The 17,839-nt window shown below is 48.8% G+C and overlaps 1 protein-coding gene across 1 annotated transcript in view; it reads right to left on the reverse strand.

Moving 5' to 3' along the window:
* grin2ca (glutamate receptor, ionotropic, N-methyl D-aspartate 2Ca) overlaps positions 1-16,060 on the reverse strand; it is a 44,023-nt gene extending 27,963 nt beyond the window's left edge. Inside the window, exons 1-6 of the mRNA XM_084677858.1 lie at positions 15,842-16,060; positions 15,371-15,586; positions 4,124-4,189; positions 3,649-3,852; positions 2,852-3,180; positions 66-180 (exon numbers count right to left, since the gene is read on the reverse strand). Of these exons, the coding sequence (XP_084533984.1) occupies positions 66-180; positions 2,852-3,180; positions 3,649-3,852; positions 4,124-4,189; positions 15,371-15,586; positions 15,842-16,060 (1,149 nt within the window). The remainder of the gene's footprint in view (positions 1-65; positions 181-2,851; positions 3,181-3,648; positions 3,853-4,123; positions 4,190-15,370; positions 15,587-15,841) is intronic.
* Between the last annotated feature and the right edge of the window lie 1,779 nt (positions 16,061-17,839).

Here is a 17,839-nt window from a genome sequence, read left to right on the forward strand (position 1 = left end):
GGTGTGTGTGGTGTGTGTGTGTGGTGTGTTTGTGTGGTGTGTGTGTGAGGTAAGGAGCTGCCTACCTTGTCCCACTGCCTTTCTCGGTCCAGAGTGATAATCACCATGGCTGGGTTCACCAGGTAGCCATCACTGTTGAAGGAGAAGTCGTTGTGTTCCCACGTCACATTCAACATGTGTCTGGAGAGATGGGGGGAGACAGACAGACAGTTAGATGGAGAAAGAAACAAAAGATAGACAGAGAGACGGAAAGAGAGAGAGAGAGAGAAAGTGGAAAGAGGGAGAGACAGTCGGAAAGAAAGAGTAAGAGAAAACCACATGATGGAGAGAGAGAGAGCTAGATAGAGAAGATACATGAATCGGTCATGTTAGGGTTATATATAGGGCATATAAGACACTGATGCACAAGTAAACATTCTCTCTATCCAACTCAAGCACACGCACAAACACGCACACGCACACACACGCACACGCACACACACACACACACACACACACACACACACGCACACGCACACGCACACGCACACGCACACGCACACGCACACAGACACACACACACACGTCTGGAAGATAAACAACACAGAGCAGAATCAAGGCTGATAGTTTAAACAGGCACACTGATGGATGCGGATGCAGGTACACACACACACACACACAGACACTCACACACACACACACACACACCGCCTCCTTAAAAAATAAAAGGCCCAGCCAAAAAATAAAACACCTTGTATGAGTCAACAGTGAGTCATGCCCTGTTTTGCCTCCTGTCCTCTCCCCCCTCACCTCCCCTCAACTCTCCCCCTTGTTCTCTCACCTCCCCTACATCTCTCTTCCTACCGCACCTCTCCTCCTCCACAGTTTCGGTTCCCTCATCTCTCTTTTCCTCACTCCCACCTCCCTCGCTTCACCCTCTCCCTCATCCCTCCCTCCCTTTCTCCCTTTCTCCCTCCCCCCCCCCCCTCTCTCTCTCTCTGTCCAGCGGAGGTGAGAGACAGGCTGGTCAGTGTGAACAGCTCTCCACCCAGCCTCAGATTAATCTGTTAATCTGAGATAATCTCATTACAGGTGCACTGACTAGGATTCTGAGGTTCAATCCTAATTAAATCATCTTGAATCTATTGATCACAGAGAAAGAGAGAGATATTTTGAACGAGGGAGGGAGAAACACATGGAAATTGAGTGAAAGGAGAAAGAGAGTCAGAGAGAGAGTCTTTGAAGAGAGAGAGATCTAAACAAAGAAGAAAGAGAGATATGAAAGGAGAAGCCGTAACACCCCCTACAGCAAGGGGTATACAGTAGGAATATCAGGTATAGTAATATCAAGTATCGTTCAAATGGTTGCCACGGTGACCCGAACTATTCCATTCCAGTCTGCGTGTTCAATAGAGGAAACCAAAGATGCAGAACACATCTGCTGTCAGAACCAGAGATCACAGCCTTCCACCCCCCTCCCCATCTTCGAGGAGTGTTCCCTGGTGGGGGCAGGACTGGGGGTACAGGGCTGGGGAGGGGTGGGAGCGAGGGGGCCACAGGAGGGCTGGGGAGGGGTGGGAGCGAGGGGGCCACAGGAGGGCTGGGGAGGGGTGGGAGCGAGGGGGCCACAGGAGGGCTGGGGAGGGGTGGGAGCGAGGGGGCCACAGGAGGACTTCTGACAAGATTGGAGAGGAAAGTGGTGCTTTAGTTCCACAGACCTGTGTCAGATTGATTGAAACGGTTTTGCTTCTGTGATCAAACTCCCTACAGCACACACACACACAGAGACATGCACGCACAGAGACACGCACGCACAGAGACATGCACGCACAGAGACATGCACGCACAGAGACATGCACGCACAGAGACACGCACGCACAGAGACACGCACGCACAGAGACACGCACGCACAGAGACATGCACGCACAGAGACATGCACGCACAGAGACATGCACGCACAGAGACACGCACGCACAGAGACACGCACGCACAGAGACATGCACGCACAGAGACACGCACGCACAGAGACACGCACGCACAGAGACACGCACGCACAGAGACATGCACGCACAGAGACATGCACGCACAGAGACATGCACACACTTACATGACCACTCACACACAAACACTCGTAGACACGCAGTCACAGCCCCAGCCTCAGCCCCGGCCCCAGCCTCTAGCTTATTACTAATGCTGTCTGACCAGATAGGATTTGCTTCATGTTTTCAGGCACAGATGGAGCCAGATTGCTCTGTTGGGCCAGACTGGAGCGACAAGACACATCATTTCTATCTCTCTCTCTTTCCCTCTCTCTCTCTTACTCTCTCACTCTCATTCCGCACTGTTGAGAGGGGCACAATCAGGATGGTCACAGAGCGGGCGGGAGGCAGGGAGGGAGGGAGGGAGGGAGTAGAGGTCTATGTCTAGGTCTAGGGTACAGCTATGGCACATGGGAGGGTGAAGTGTTCCCACCCGCACCACAGAACAGATGGAGGACCATGCCCACATGAGTACAGAGCAACTGTTGCCTTTCCCTGCCAGCTCTCCAACAGGTCTGAGCCAGCATCCACTGTGTTTCTGCATAGTAACCAAGCCACCTCATCCTATCTGCTGCTGGTTCGATCATGAACCAACAGAGATATGCTGCTCTGATTTTCAAAACATGGCCGCTTTTCACCCTCAAATCCCAGTCCAGTTATTTAATGAGCCGGTTTCACATGAGCAGACCGAAGTTGCACAGAGAACAGACACAGCAGGCTTTCATGGGAAACAGGAAACGCATCACACAGAAGCAGGAAACGCATCAGAGGACCGATCATATCCAACAGGAATGCGAGTCACAAAACAGGAAGTGCCGCCTCTCCCCACTCACCTAAAGAGCGTGTCATTGGCTGGCGGCCGCACTGGGCTGTGACAGTCGTTGTGGCCCTCGGGGATGTACCCTCTCTGCTTCTTGAAGCTCTGCACGCCCTTCACCACGATGGCCACGCCGTCGCGCACCCTCTTCCTCAGACTCATCCTCCAGCGGTCCGTGATGATGCTGATCACGCCCACGGGAAACCGGTCGGGAGGGGGCATGTCCGGGTTGCCCACGGCAATGCTGGGGAGGATCCAGATGTAACCGGGGCCGACCAGGCCCACGTCTGACGCCATGGAGAACATGTACTGGGCCTCCTCGTAGGTGCAGTACACCAGCAGCACCTGGAGCACAGCGACAGGGACACCGTCACAGTATCAACTCACTGTCTCACTGGAAGGATCTCCCTTCACTCTGTTATTGATTTTAAGATTGCCTCGTCATGCTATTATTATAAAATAATGTTTTTGTGTCATTCTATTACGTACTGATGATAATTGACAATGATTATTAGATTATTGAATTTTATACAATTTATCATTTTATTATAATACGATGATACTATAATATCATAACATTTTCTATCATAGTTTATTATTAGGTTGTAGTTCTGGCAAACTTAATTGTTGATACTATGATTGATATATAATATGTTTATACTATGACTATACAATAATTGTATTTTTTGATATATAATATTACATTACAGTCTACAGTTCTACAGAGGATTTTGTTAGGCTGGTTAGGCTGAGGTCAGGTGAGGTCAGGTGAGGTCAGGGGAGGTCAGGTGCGTCTGTAGGAGGGCAGCTGACCTGGGCGTCTATCTGCTGGAGCAGTCTCTTGGCTCGGAGGTCGTTGAGCCCGTCGGCCGACATGTCAAAGGTCAGGACATCCTGCAGCTCCCACAGGAAGTAGGAAGTGTCTATAAAGGCCTTGACGTAGTCGATGTAGGTCTCGTACCCGGGGTACAGGCTGGTGACCACCACAAAGCTGTCCCAGTTATACTCCTCCATCACCTGCAACAAGACAATCAGAACAGCCACTCAATCAAACAAACAACCAATGAACCAATCAGAATAAAACTTCAATCTAACAACCAATTAACCAACAGAATAACCATTCATTCAAACTAAGCAATCAAATAATTAATCCACCAATTAATCAATCAACCCATCATTCAAACCATAATCATATGCATCTATATAGAGCACATTTGACAGGAGAAGTGGTGGCAGATGAAGTGGATTAGGGGCAGAACGAGCAGAAGAGATGGAAGAGAAGACGTACCTTGAACATGCCGTTGATCTGCTGCTCAACAGAGGAACCTAGCTGGAGGAAAGTGGAGCCTTCTCCCTGCATAGGACGACAGGAGGAGGAGGAGAGGAAGGAGGAGGAGAGGAGGGAGGAGAGGAGGGGTGGGGGAGGGAGGGAGGAGGACAGGGGGGAGGGAGGAGGAGAGGAGGAAGGAGGAGAGGGGTGGGGGAGGGAGGGAGGACAGGGGGGAGGGAGGAGGGAGGAGAGGAGGGGTGGGGGAGGGAGGAGGACAGGGGGGAGGGAGGAGGAGAGGAGGGAGGAGGAGAGGGGTGGGGGAGGGAGGAGGACAGGGGGGAGGGAGGAGGAGAGGAGGGAGGAGGAGAGGGGTGGGGGAGGGAGGGAGGACAGGGGGGAGGGAGGGAGGAGAGGAGGGGTGGGGGAGGGAGGAGGACAGAGGGGAGGGAGGAGGAGAGGAGGGAGGAGGAGAGGGGTGGGGGAGGGAGGGAGGACAGGGGGGAGGGAGGAGGGAGGAGAGGAGGGGTGGGGGAGGGAGGAGGACAGGGGGGAGGGAGGAGGAGAGGAGGGAGGAGGAGAGGGGTGGGGGAGGGAGGGAGGACAGGGGGGAGGGAGCAGGAGAGGAGGGAGGAGGAGAGGGGTGGGGGAGGGAGGGAGGACAGGGGGGAGGGAGGAGAGGGGGGAGGGAGGTGGAGAGGGGGGAGGGAGGAGGAGAGGAGGGAGGAGGAGAGGGTGGAGAAAGGAGGAGAGGGTGGAGAAAGGAGGAGAGGAAGGAGGGAGGAGGGGAGGGAAATGGATGAAGATGAGAGGAGAGATGGAGAAGGAGAGAGACAGAGAGAGGGGGTGGGGACATATTTAAAAAAAGAAATGAAGGGCAAACAGATGTTAGCCAGAAAGGAAAAAGAGTGAGAAAGAGATGATGGAAGAAAAGAAAGTGATGAAAGCAAAAATGGGCAGAAGGTACAGAGAGAAAAAGAAAGAGAGGGGAAGAGAAAGACCTTTAAGGTTAGTTAGGCTCATTAGTTAGAGTTAATTTATTTAACAAGTGAGATTAAAGTAAGATAATTCACTTTAGCTAATAGGAGATGAGCTTTCTAGATTGGCCACCTGGAGAAGAGAAGAATATTATCCAGCTGACTGATGCAGATATCTGTATGAACACTCAGAGCACAGGCATGGAAACACATACACATACACATCACTAGGATTTACTGTATTCTGTACTTGGCGGGCTAGTAGTCAGTTTCTGGACAATATGTGTTTCTGTGTCAGTGTGTTCTATATGTGATGTACTGTAAGAGTGTCTGTGCATATGTGTGTGTGTCTCTAAGCATTTGAATGTGTATGTGTGAGTGTGTGTGTGTGTGTGTGAGTGTGTGTGCGTGTGAGTGTGAGTGTGTGTGTGTGTGAGTGTGTGTGTGTGTGAGTGTGAGTGTGTGTGTGTGCTTCTGGGTGTGTGTGTGTACTGTAGCTCCACCTGTATTTAGTCTCCAGCATCATTCATCACCCTAAACCATGTGTCTACCACCTATCGCTGCGGCAACACTCACCCTCATTCATACGTTTGTCTTGCAAATGCAGAGAGATGGCACTAGCACAGCACCCAGCCCCCCTGTTATCCTCCTCATCCCTCCCCCTCCCCCCCCCTCTCTCTCTCTCTCTCTCTCTCTCTCTCTCTCTCTCACTCTCTCTCTCACCCATCTCTTATTAATACCTCTCTTTTCTCTCACTGCTTCTCCTTGACCTTGAGATGGGAGGATATTACAGTTATGATCTAGTAAATGGTTGTGCTTCCGTGGGGAAGATTAATACACCAGAGGTGGTACAGTCAGTTTAATTGTTTTTTTTCTTCTTCTTACATCCAAAGATACATCGCTGAAAGGTGAAGCAATAAAGTAAGAATGAAGGGTCGAACCTCTGTTCACCCACGCTTCTGTGCCTTTAGACCAAGAGGACATCCTTGAGATCCGAGAATGATACAGGGGGAAGCAGATCTGTCGCGCTGAGATCCAAACCACCTCCACCACGTCAATACCACGCCAGAGAATTGCACCTTGTTTACATCTATCATCCCCTTGGATCCCATTGACCTGTCTTAAACTTTAAGAGAAATTAATGAATGTTTATCGGATTGGAATTAGACCGTCTGCTCTGGGGATTCATTGCAGGATAATTACTCAGTGAAACAAAAACAGAGTCGTAAATCAACCGCATCCATCCTCAAAGAAAGTGTGATAAAAGTTTGTTACGGATTTTACATATTTCAGACTAGCATCAGATCAGATACTCCCTTCTCCAATGAGTGTAAATAAACGACAACTTTAAAGCCCATCAGAGTTTCATCTCTCTTTTTATCTCCAAATTAAATCCTAAAGACGGTGTTTGGAGCTAGGCAGCGATATTGTCCTGTCTGCAGTGCGTCAAAGCACAATAACAATGACCAGTCTTGTGTTTGGAGGCAGGAAGAGGGAGGGATCCCTGGAGATGTGTGTGTGTGTGTGTGTGAGGGGTAGCGAGCCCTCACCTGCCCCAGAACCCCTCCCAGGGAGGATGGGGGTGAGCCAAGCCGGTCCAGTGATCTGGGGCCTTCAGTGTTTGTCCTTGTTCCGTCCACACAGAGAAGAAACAACCGTGTGTGTGTGTGTGTGTGTGTGTGTGTGTGTGTGGTGTGTCTGTGTTGTGTCTGTTTGTATCTGCTACTGTTCAGGCATCACAGTCGTATTCCTCTGAGTCAGTCTGTTCTGACTGGAAACTCACATTGTCTCCTCTCTCTCTCTCCTGTATACTGCCACCAGCATGTGTCCCATCCCCCTCTCTGTCCTCACGCCATCAGCTAACCTCTTCTCACAGCGCCGCGCGCCCTAACTACATTACCTTTTGTGTTCAGCATTGTCTAAAACATCACATTGCTCATGTAAACTGATCACCTGTAACACATTCAATTTGACCACTGCATGGAAATGCATGGAAACAGCCATCTGTTTCACTAATGAAACAGTGTTGATGTGGCTCCTCACATGAGCAGATTCTCCGTGCGTGTCATGTAAACGTGCACGTGTAAATGATTTAGCTCTGGCCCTGGACAGAGATGAAGAGGTAGCATTGTAGACCAGGCTGCAGCACCGGTATGCACTCACACTCTCATTCTAGAACAGTCTTTCTCAAACACACACACATACGCTCTTTCTGACAAACGCTTTTTAACCTCCCCCCCCCCCCCACACACACACACACACACACACACAGTGAAGAGAGCTGGGTATCTTATGTAGGTTGGTCACGGACCCTGGGGAGAAGAAGGTATAAATCTACTCATTTTCTCCTTCCTCTCACTGTCCTGCAGCAAATCTGTCAAAGTTATTGCCTTATTCCTGTGCGTGCACGACCACTCGCCTGGCCTCAGCATTCATCTGACATAGTGCAACATCTTTTTGCCTCTGGGTATGCCTGTGAGAGTATGTGTGTGTGTGTGTGTGTGTGTGTCAGATGGTATGTCCTTGTGTTGTGTCTATATCTGCGTGTAAGTGCGTCCAAGCATGCATGTGGAATTGTTTTTGTTTTTTTGTCGGTGTGCTTGATGTCCGTGTTTGTCTTGGGAGTGTGCGCGCACATTTGTATCTATTATCACACTGTGCTATGCTGCCAAACACCACCCTGAGGGTATATTAGAGAAAAGCCCCCTGCTAAGTGTGATCTCAAATGCTCAATTAGCCTAGCACACACAGTTGCTGCGCTACAAATGAGCCTGCGGTGCTAGCTAAGCTATGCTACTCCATCCAACTAGAACCATATCATACTGTCATGTCTCTGAGGGATGTACTTTTGAGCAAAATGCCCGATGTTTATTTATTTTGGTTTGGCAATTATGAAAACATAATTACTCCAGCAAGGGAAGCTTTTTGTAGCAGATTTTGTTTGCCAATTTCAGAAGAAAATGCTGAATATTTAGTTAAAGTCCGAGCTGTAAAGTAACTTTGTACCACTACAAACAATGCCAACGAAAAGCTAGCGATTAGCTGGCGCGGGTGTCCTGTATAGGCTACACATGTGAGGAGCGAGTTTAACCCAGGGGCGATTCGAGGATCAGACCATTAGGGGTGCTCAACCCCCAATGAACCCCCTCCCCCAACAAAAACTCGAATCACGTAGGTTACTCATTTTGGTTAAAAAAGGTGACTCTCACCTAAAGGTGAGAAGGTTGCATGCCTTTAATAAATCCCTAATTTCACGGGATAACAATGAACACATGTATTATTATGCAAAATGTTGAATGAATGAAAAAACTAAGGATGTCCCTTTCTTCATGAACTACCAGCATCAAATTATAATAAACAATAATATATATATATATATATATATATATAATTTAGAGCAGCCCTAAAAAGGGTCTAAAATCGACACTGGTTGTAACCGACCTACACTGGCTGCACTAGCATAGTAAAGTTATCATAATACGTGCTAGCATAGGGTAGATTGCAGAATGCGCATGAGGTGTTAGCATAGCGAGGCTATCAGAACGACCCTTAGGTGCTAGCACACAGCAGAGTTAGCAGTATGTTGCGCTAGCCCTTGTGCTGCCTTCGCGTCATTGTGACCCACCGTCGTGGTGCAAAAGGTGGGTCACAATGACCCGAAAGCAGCACAACGTCTAGCATAGTGAAGCTAGCAGAATGTGCCTTGACTAAGCCAAGGTAGTAGAATGAGTGAAGGTTTCTAGCTACACTTCCTAACCAGCCTCAAGATCAGTCGGGACATCACCTCACTTCTCCAAAACTGGGTCAGAACTCATTAGACCTGAAAGCACTTTAATCAGGGTATGGATGGAAAAGCGTTTGAAAATTCACTAATCTGTTGGCAGAAACGGATGGTGGAGGTAGTCTTGGTGCTTTAACCAATGACTGTCTTCATTATTTTCATTGAACATAAATCAAGAAGTTAATTGTGTGTTAAGGAAATAGGAAACTTCATTAGATCCAGATTATTCAATGTGAATTCACTCAAAATCATTTGTCTACCTCCACTGCAGGAATTAAATGCATTTTATTTTATTTTTTTACTATTCCTCTCAGTTGAGTTTGTCGCTGTCAAAAACCAATATAGCTTCATCACAAAAAAAGAACAAAAAACACAACCTCAAAGATACATCATCACTTTCAAACTGAATGTAATTTGATTGGATTGGATTTCAACCATCCGACTACATCACATCCTCCATGTACAGTAAGACTGGATTTCAACCATCCTACTACATCACATCCTCCATGTACAGTAATACTAGATTTCACCCATCCTGCGACATCACATCCTGTACAGTAAGACCTGTTCAATATGCCAGGGTTTCTGTGGTGGTAGGATCCGTGCTGAAGTTCTCTAATGCCATCAATTCCTCATTTTAGGCTGTAATTACTGACTTGTAATATGTTAGCAAACACAGACGGGATGGCTAGTATTGGTGATTTAAACGAATGACTTTCTGTATTGTTTTAGTGACAGAAATGAAGAAGTTTGTTAGGACTTTTAGGACCGGAGGGTGTGATCCAAGGGTGTGTAATCTAGGACAGGGACTGTTTGAAAACATCAATCGATAAACCTTTCCTACCTGAAACTGCTGCTGACAAACACACAAAACACACCACACTTCCTGGAATCAAACAATATTATTTGGGTCGATAAAGTTTATTTGAAAAATGTTACTGAAAGCATATAGTTGTGGCAGCTGTTATTGATGTGGAAAGGTTTCTCAGGATGGACAGAGAGAAAGATGGAGACAGAAGAAAAGAAAAGAGGACAAGAAAAAAGAAGAAAAAGAGAGTAGAGGGAGAAGACAAGGAACACAAGAGTAAATAGTAAGTAAGAGTGAGTAGTGGCTGTTAGCTGTGGCAAATGTCTGTCCTTCCCCTCTCTCTCTCTCTCTCTCTCTCTCTCTCTCTCTCTCTCTCTCTCTCTCTCTCTCTCTCTCTCTCTCCCCCCCCTCCCTCTCCATCTCTCCCTCTCCCTCCCTACGTCTCTCCCCCCTCTCACTCCCTATGTCTCTCTCCATACGTAGGGATGAGTGGTGGCTGTTAGCTGTGGCATATGTCTGTCCTTCCCCTCTCTCTCTCTCTCTCTCTCTCTCTCTCTCTCTCAACTCTCTTTCTCCCCGTCTCTTAAACTATTCGTGCCTCCTCTCTCATTCCGCTTCTCTCCTTCCTTGATTATGTTCTCTGATCGCTTTCTCCTTCTCTCCCTCTCTCCTTCTCTCCTTCTCTCCCTCTCTCCCTCTGTCCTTTTCTCCTCTCTCTCTCTCTCTCTCTCTCTCTCTCTCTCTCTCTCTCTCCCTCTCCCTCTCCCTCTCCCTCTCCCTCTCCCTCTTTCTCCCTCCCTACGTCTCCCTCCCTACGTAGGGATGAGTGGTGGCTGATAGCTGTGGCATATGTCTGTCCTCCCCCTCCCCCTCTCTCTCTCTCTCTCTCTCTCTCTCTCTCTCTCTCTCTCCCTCTCTGTCCCTCCCTATGTCTCTCTCCATACGTAGGGATGAGTGGTGGCTGTTAGCTGTTAGCATATGTGTGCTGACACCTCCCAGTGTGATGTAGCCCTGGCAGGTTTACCCTGGGCTCTGGACGGGCTGACGTCACACGCTCCCTGGCACACACGCGGCACACACACACACACACACACACATTTGTCCTTTTCTGTGACGGTAGAGGGGAGAGAGGGTGGAAGGAGAGAAAAAGAGAGAACGAGAGCGAGCAGTGCTGTGAGAGAGTACAGAAGGAGATAGAGAGATAAAAGGTAGATAATGTGGGGCTGAGAAAGAGAGAGAAACCAAAATAAAGAGAAAGAGGGACTGATGGTGGGAGAGAGAGGTTGTGAAAGAGACAGAGAGGTAAAGGCACTGTAGAAAGGCTGGGGTACGTGTTGGGTCATGATCTAACTGTTGAATATTACTCATCTGTACCGTAAACAAAAGAACAAACCTGAATTCAACAAACCTCCTTCTCCACCCTGCCCCTTGTTTCTCTTCCCCCTCCCTCCCTCCCTCCTCCTCCCTCTCTTCTCCTTCCTTCCCCCTCCCTCTTTTCTACTCCCTCTCTTCTCCTTCCTTCCTCCCTCTGTTCTCTCCTCCCTCTCCTCCTTCCTACCTCCCTCCCCCTCTTCTCCTCTCTCCCTCTCTCCTCCTTATTTTCCTCCTCCTTCCTCTCTACTGCTAAAATTCTCCCTCATCCCTCCCCTGTATAGCTTCTTAACATTCAGGGCGCGTGTGCTAAACATGATTACCGATATTGATTCATCCACGGTCTGTTATGTGAACAGGGCCGTGAGTAATGATTGATCAGTGATTAATCACCAATAGAGGAGCAGCTTTGATTTGGATTTCCATCAGCGCCTGATGTATAGTAACACGCTTCACAGGCCCGATTAGAATCTTCTCTCTATGTTTATCTCTTTCTCTCCAGTCTCTCTCTTTCTCCTTTCTTTCTTTCTTTCTTTCTTTCTCTCACCCTGCTTTCTGTACAACTGTCTTTCTTTCTCCCCGTCTCTTAAACTATTTGTGCCTCCTCTCTCATTCCGCTTCTCTCCTTCCTTGATTATGTTCTCTGATCGCTTTCTCCTTGTCCCCTTCTCTCCTTCTCTCCCTCTCTCCCTCGCTCCCTCTGTCCTTTTCTCCTCTCTCTCTCTCTCTCTCTCTCTCTCTCTCTCTCTCTCTCTCTCTCTCTCTCTCTCTCCTTCTTTCCTTCTCACCTTCTCTTCCTCTCTCCTTCTCTCCTTCTCTTCCTCTCTCCCTCTCTCCTTCTCTCCTTCTCTTCCTCTCTCCCTCTCTCCTTCTCTCCTTCTCTTCCTCTCTCCCTCTCTCCTTCTCTCCTTCTCTCCCACTCTCCTTTACTCCCTCTCTCTCAGTCTCTCCAGGACCAGATCAGAGCTGGACTGCTTTGCCGGAACTCTTCCTCCTGTAAACACCCTCACCCTGCCCCACACCCTCACTCGGCCTCCACAACACAGGCTGCCCACTCTGTGACTCTACCGACTGTGCCAACGGGACCTGATTAAGTCCTCAGACTAACCTCCTTACCTTAGCTCCTTTTCTACTTCTTTCAGTGACATCAGACTCATTCTGTCGGCTCGGAGGAAAAATGAATGAGTTTACAGTTTTGACTGTGTTGGCTTGTTGACCACCTTGGATAGTATCCCACCGATCAATCTCTTAGAGAGCTACCTCTCTTCTCCTCCTCTCCATTCCTCCCCCTCCCTTCCCCTGCCCTGCCTCCCCCTATCCTCTCTCCTCCTTGCATCCATCTGAGGCTCAATCAGATATCGAGGGTGGCATACTGTATACACACCATCACTCTCAAACTAAGTCATTAATATTCATTTCTTCAGATCATTAAAAGTTGTGCAGTTATCAAGTTTGACAGCTTCTGAAAATGTTCCTTCAACAGATGAGCAAACGATTAATATTCCCTCATATTAAATAAAAATCTTTCCAACATGCACTCTTATATTTAATAGCTGCCAGTGCTTTGGTAATAGCATTACATTTTTTTAGGCAGTAATTTTACATGAATAATTAGCTTCTGTTGCACCCATCTTGGGTAATTGTTGATTGAGCGGCCTCTCAGGGGCATTAGCCAGCAGGTGACTCTGTTATTGCCCCCGGAAGGCTGCACACAGGGCAGCCCTGTGGCCTGGGATGAAGGTGGACGTGAAGCTGAACAGTCTCTGAACGAGAGACAGGAAGGAAAGTCCAATTAGTACTGCAGCTGTTTAGGGTGTAAGGTGCCGGGAAGCGGAATGTGTGTGTGTGTCTGTGTTTATCGCCTACTTGTTCAACCACTTTATCAATCACCAATGCACAGAGAGATAGAGCGAGAGAGAGACAGCGGGAGAAAGAGAGAGGGAGAGAGACAGCGGGAGAAAGAGAGAGGGAGAGAGAGAGAGAGAGGGAGAGAGAGAGGGAGAGAGAGAGAGGGAGAGAGAGAGAGGGAGAAAGAGAGAGGGAGAGAGAGAGAGGGAGAGAGACAGCGGGAGAGAGAGAGAGAGAGAGAGTAAAGGTGATAGATTGAAGTCCATTCATGTAGCATTCAGAAGAAAACATAAATTCCATTTCAATGTGATTCAATAGATACATTTTAAGCAGTTTCATATTGAGCTCGCTCGTAAGACTTTACAGTAATATGAACAAAAATATGTGGGAGAGTGTGTTGAGTGCGAGCACGCGTGTGTGTGTGTTCGTTGTGAGTGTGTAAACGCATGTTTAGGAGTATTGCCTCTGTCCCAGAGTGAAGGGCAAAGTGCTAAATTAACTGATGGAAATCTCAGGTTGGGAATGCAACTCGGATTTTCCACAATTCAATCCTCTGTGCTGCGTACTCAAAGAGCCTGCCATTACACACACACACACACACAGACAGTACATACACACACCTTACTAAACACTACAACATAAACACATATACAAACACACACGCACACAGACCCTACTTGACACTGCAACACACACACACACGCACACACGCACACACGGCTATTCTTCTTCTCGTTCCTGTCAGAGCTCACGGTGTCAGTGCCCCCTATCTCCCAGGCTGGGTAAAGGATCGTGTTTCTAGCCTGTGGACATCCCACAGAGTAGCAGCAGAACGCCGCATATCCACAACTGTTTACAGGAGCAGACTAGGGGGCTGTAAAGGATCGTAATGTCAGCCTGGTATTTATTAGTTAGAAGGGGGGTCGGAGGAGAGAGAGAGAGAACGAGAGAGAGAGAGAGAGAGAGAGAGAGAGAGAGAGAGAGAGAGAGAGAGAGAGAGAGAGGCAGAGAGGGGAGTCTGAGTAAAAAGTCAAGGAGTAAAAGTGAAATAGAGAGAGAGAGGGCTGAGAGAGAGGGCAGACAGAGAGAGAGGGAAAGAGGGCAGAGAGAGAGGGAAAGAGGGCAGAGAGAGAGGGAGAGGGAGAAATGGGAAAACTATTCCAGGGTAATTAAAGTTCCTATGTGTGTCTAAGCACCACATGTATTTACTGGATGGAGGATAACCCAGACTGAACTCTAAAAGCAATTTAACAGAATATCACAAACAGCCTCCAATCATTCACCTTCCCTCCTAATCCACACACACGCTCACACACAGAGACAGACACACACACACACACGCACACACACACTCACACACACACACTGACACACACGCTCACACACAGAGACAGACACACACACACACTCACACTGACACACACACTCACACACACACACTGACACACACACTCACACACACACACTGACACGCACACTCACACACACACACTGACACACGCACACTGACACACACACTCACAGCCTGTGGATTCATTCAGATCTTGGATGTAAGTCTGCTGAAATGAAAAGCTAGACATTACTGCCCACTGGAGATATATTTGTCTGGCTTTCTGCAAAAAATATTGACTTTGTACTTTAATACAGCATCCAACTGAATCATGCTCCACCCTGATCTGAAAACAATGGTTTCAGGAAGTAGATCAGATATTTAATGGAGGAAGCAAGAAGAAGGTCTGATATTTAATGGAGGAAACAGGAAGTAGATCTGATATTTAATGGAGGAAACAGGAAGTAGATCTGATATTTAATGGAGGAAACAGGAAGTAGATCTGATATTTAATGGAGGAAACAGGAAGTAGATCTGATATGTGCTGGGAGGACAACCACCCTCTCCTCATGTCCATGTTAGCTCTGCTTTGTTACCAGTAAACACACAACCGTTCATCAGTATTCCCACCAAGCTGCGTTCACCAAAACTCCCCTTGAACACCAGCTGATGTGTCCTGGGGCTAGCTCTCTGAGCACAAGTGCATCTAAGGCTTTGATGCTGCCGGAGCTCTCTGAATACTCCCTAGGTTTAGCTTCCAACCCCAGTCACAGTCTGTCTAGACATACTCCACTTAGCATCAATACTACTGACCCTAAACACCCAGGAAAACCAGCAGCATTATTATGTACGCTCGGCCGTTTTTGTTTTTCGCAAACACTCCCAAGTACTACCCGCCCGCCCGCCCGCCCGCACAAACACTCACACAAACACTCACACACACGTACCGACAAACACGTACCGACACACACACACTCCCTCCTCACACACACACACTCCATCCTCACACACACACACTCCCTCCTCACACACACACACACACTCCCTCCTCACACACACACACTCCCTCCTCACACACACACACTCCATCCTCACACACACACACTCCCTCCTCACACACACACACACACACACACACAGCCCTCCCCTCTACCTTGTAAGGCAGCACCATGGCGGAGCCCCCGCTGACCCCCACCAGGGGCACGGCCGTCTGGGTGGAGATGAAGTCCAGCATCTGGGCCACGGCCTCGGAGCCGATGTTGTCCTCGAACACCACGCCGTGGACGCGGTTGGCCGCCAGCGTGTCACAGATCTTGGTCAGCAGGGCGCGAGGGTTGGTGTTGTTCACCAGCACCGTGATGGGGTTCACCTCCAATCAGAAGCAGAGATTGTGTTTTGACATCCAATACGAATCCGAGGTGTTTTGAAAAAAATCCAATCAGAATGGAAGATGTTTTATTTTGTTGTAATATTTAAGTCACGTTTAGAGGTGGTTTGATAATGTCCAATCAGATTTCAATGTGTTTTACTACAGGTACAAGTTAAGAATATAGCTATCGACCAATAACAGTAAAGAGAAATCAACCAGGAACAAGAAGTCAAAAGGGATCAACCAATCAGATACCTCCAGGGGGAGATCCAGGAAGTTCTCCCTGCTCAGTCGTCCTTTGATCTCTGTCTGGTAGGCGGAGCCACTGAAGACCACCGCCACGTTGACCGCCTGCGTGGGCGTGTTGAAGGGCCGTGCCCCGCCCTGGGGGGCGGAGCCTAGGAGGAAGAAGATCGGAAGGAGGCGTGGCCACCACCACGAGGAAGCGTTCCAGTGGCCTTGACGAACGGCCATCTCAGTCTCCTACTGCCTGGTGGGGTGGGTGGCGGTGGTGGGGGGGGGGGGGGCGGGGGGCAGTTACCATGGAGAGAAGGGGAGGGAGGAGAGAGAAGCAGGTCAAGAAGTCGTCAGGTTCAAATTTCCCCTCTGTGTGTCTCTCTATGGACAGAGGCGACAGCTAAATGAATGCCTAATTATTATTATTAAGAGAGGCAGAAGAAAGGGAGTGATAAAAGGAGTAAAGGGGGAGAGAGACAGGAAAGAGACTGGTGAGAGACAGGAGAGAGGACCGAGTTTGATACTGAGAGGCAGAGAACGAGAGGGGAAAAAGACAGTCCGAGACAGCTAGTGTGATAGTGAGTTTGGAAAGAGGAGGGGAAAGAGAGAGTTTGAGATGGACAGCAAGATATGGATGAATTTAGGGTGAGAGAGAAACAGAGAGGAAATGTTGAGAGATAGAGAGAGAACCAGACATGCTATTAGATATAGCTGACCATTTTATGTCATGTTGTGAAATGTTGTGATAATGCTGTGTAATCCCTAGAGGCTAGCCAGTCTCCACAAAGACACACTTTTGTTTTCGAGGGGATTAGTTTGATTAACAACCCTTCAGCCTCCTGCAGAGGCTAGTGGTGAGGTTGAGGCCGAGGCCAGCTAAGAGTCCAAAAAGCGTGGGTGGGCCTCAACCCTCGGCCTTGACGACAAACTGCCGTCCTGAATCAATCAGCAGCCCCAGGTCCCTGAGTCTGGCCTCAGCACCGGCCTGAGCCCCAGCCTTAACCCAAGCCTCCAGCCCCAGCCCCAACCCCAGCCTCTGTCCGCCCATGCCCAGACGAGGCCGAGGGGAGTATTTTGAGAGTGTGCCGTGTGTGGCACCCGGCAGTGCGCAGGTGGCCCCGCCCCCCCCCCCCCCCCTCCACTCCGCTGTTACACCACGCAGCCCAGGACAACAGATGGCCGGCTGGGGTTAATGCCACAGATAGAGAAGACTGGGTCTCTCTTGTGACACTTTGTTTCATTTTATTTTACTCCTCTTTTACATCCCCCACTCCTCTCATTTCCACTCCTTATGTCTCTCCTTATCCCCCTCCTCTACTCTCCTCATCCCCCTCCTCTCCTCACCCCCCTCCTCTCCTCTCCTCTCCTCATCCCCCACTTCTCTCCTCTCATCTCCCCTCCTCTGTCCTGTCGTTGTTGAGTAAACTCCCATGCGACAGGGCTTCCTGCCCTAATCTGACCACAGTCTGCAAGCAGGGGTATTTAGGGCAGGAGAGAGGTGCATGCTTGATTTGGACATGGAGGGAATAGGGCGGGGCCGACAGGGGCGGGGCCGACAGGGGCGGGGCCCTCAGGGGCGGGGCCAACAGGGGCGGGGCCCTCAGGGGCGGGGCCAGCAGGGTGGGGGGTTGAAGCTACAACGCCAGGATTTGGTTCCATGATTCCTTGCGTTTTCTGGAAGCAAACTACTGATGGATATTTGAGTGCTGACAGTTTCAGGCCATGTATCTTTTATAATATTTGCAGGTCTCCATGCGTAAACCAATCAGAAGACTAAATACTGTACATGAACCAATCAGACAACCCAGTACATCAACCAATCAGAACAGAATCAATGCAGTCATACAGTATTAGCAGCTGTGTCACATCAGTGAGAGAAGGGAAAAGCCAATCTTCTAAATGTGACCGCATGAAGCCTGTTAATGAACTTACTTTCACATTGAAATCATGAAATCTTTACCTCATCTCCAGGTACTGAATAAATGATCAAATGCAGATCAAACATCTCACCTCCCC

Source organism: Hypomesus nipponensis, chromosome 17 (assembly GCF_054491055.1).
Source record: "Hypomesus nipponensis isolate SF chromosome 17, ASM5449105v1, whole genome shotgun sequence".
NCBI classification, from domain to species: domain Eukaryota; kingdom Metazoa; phylum Chordata; class Actinopteri; order Osmeriformes; family Osmeridae; genus Hypomesus; species Hypomesus nipponensis.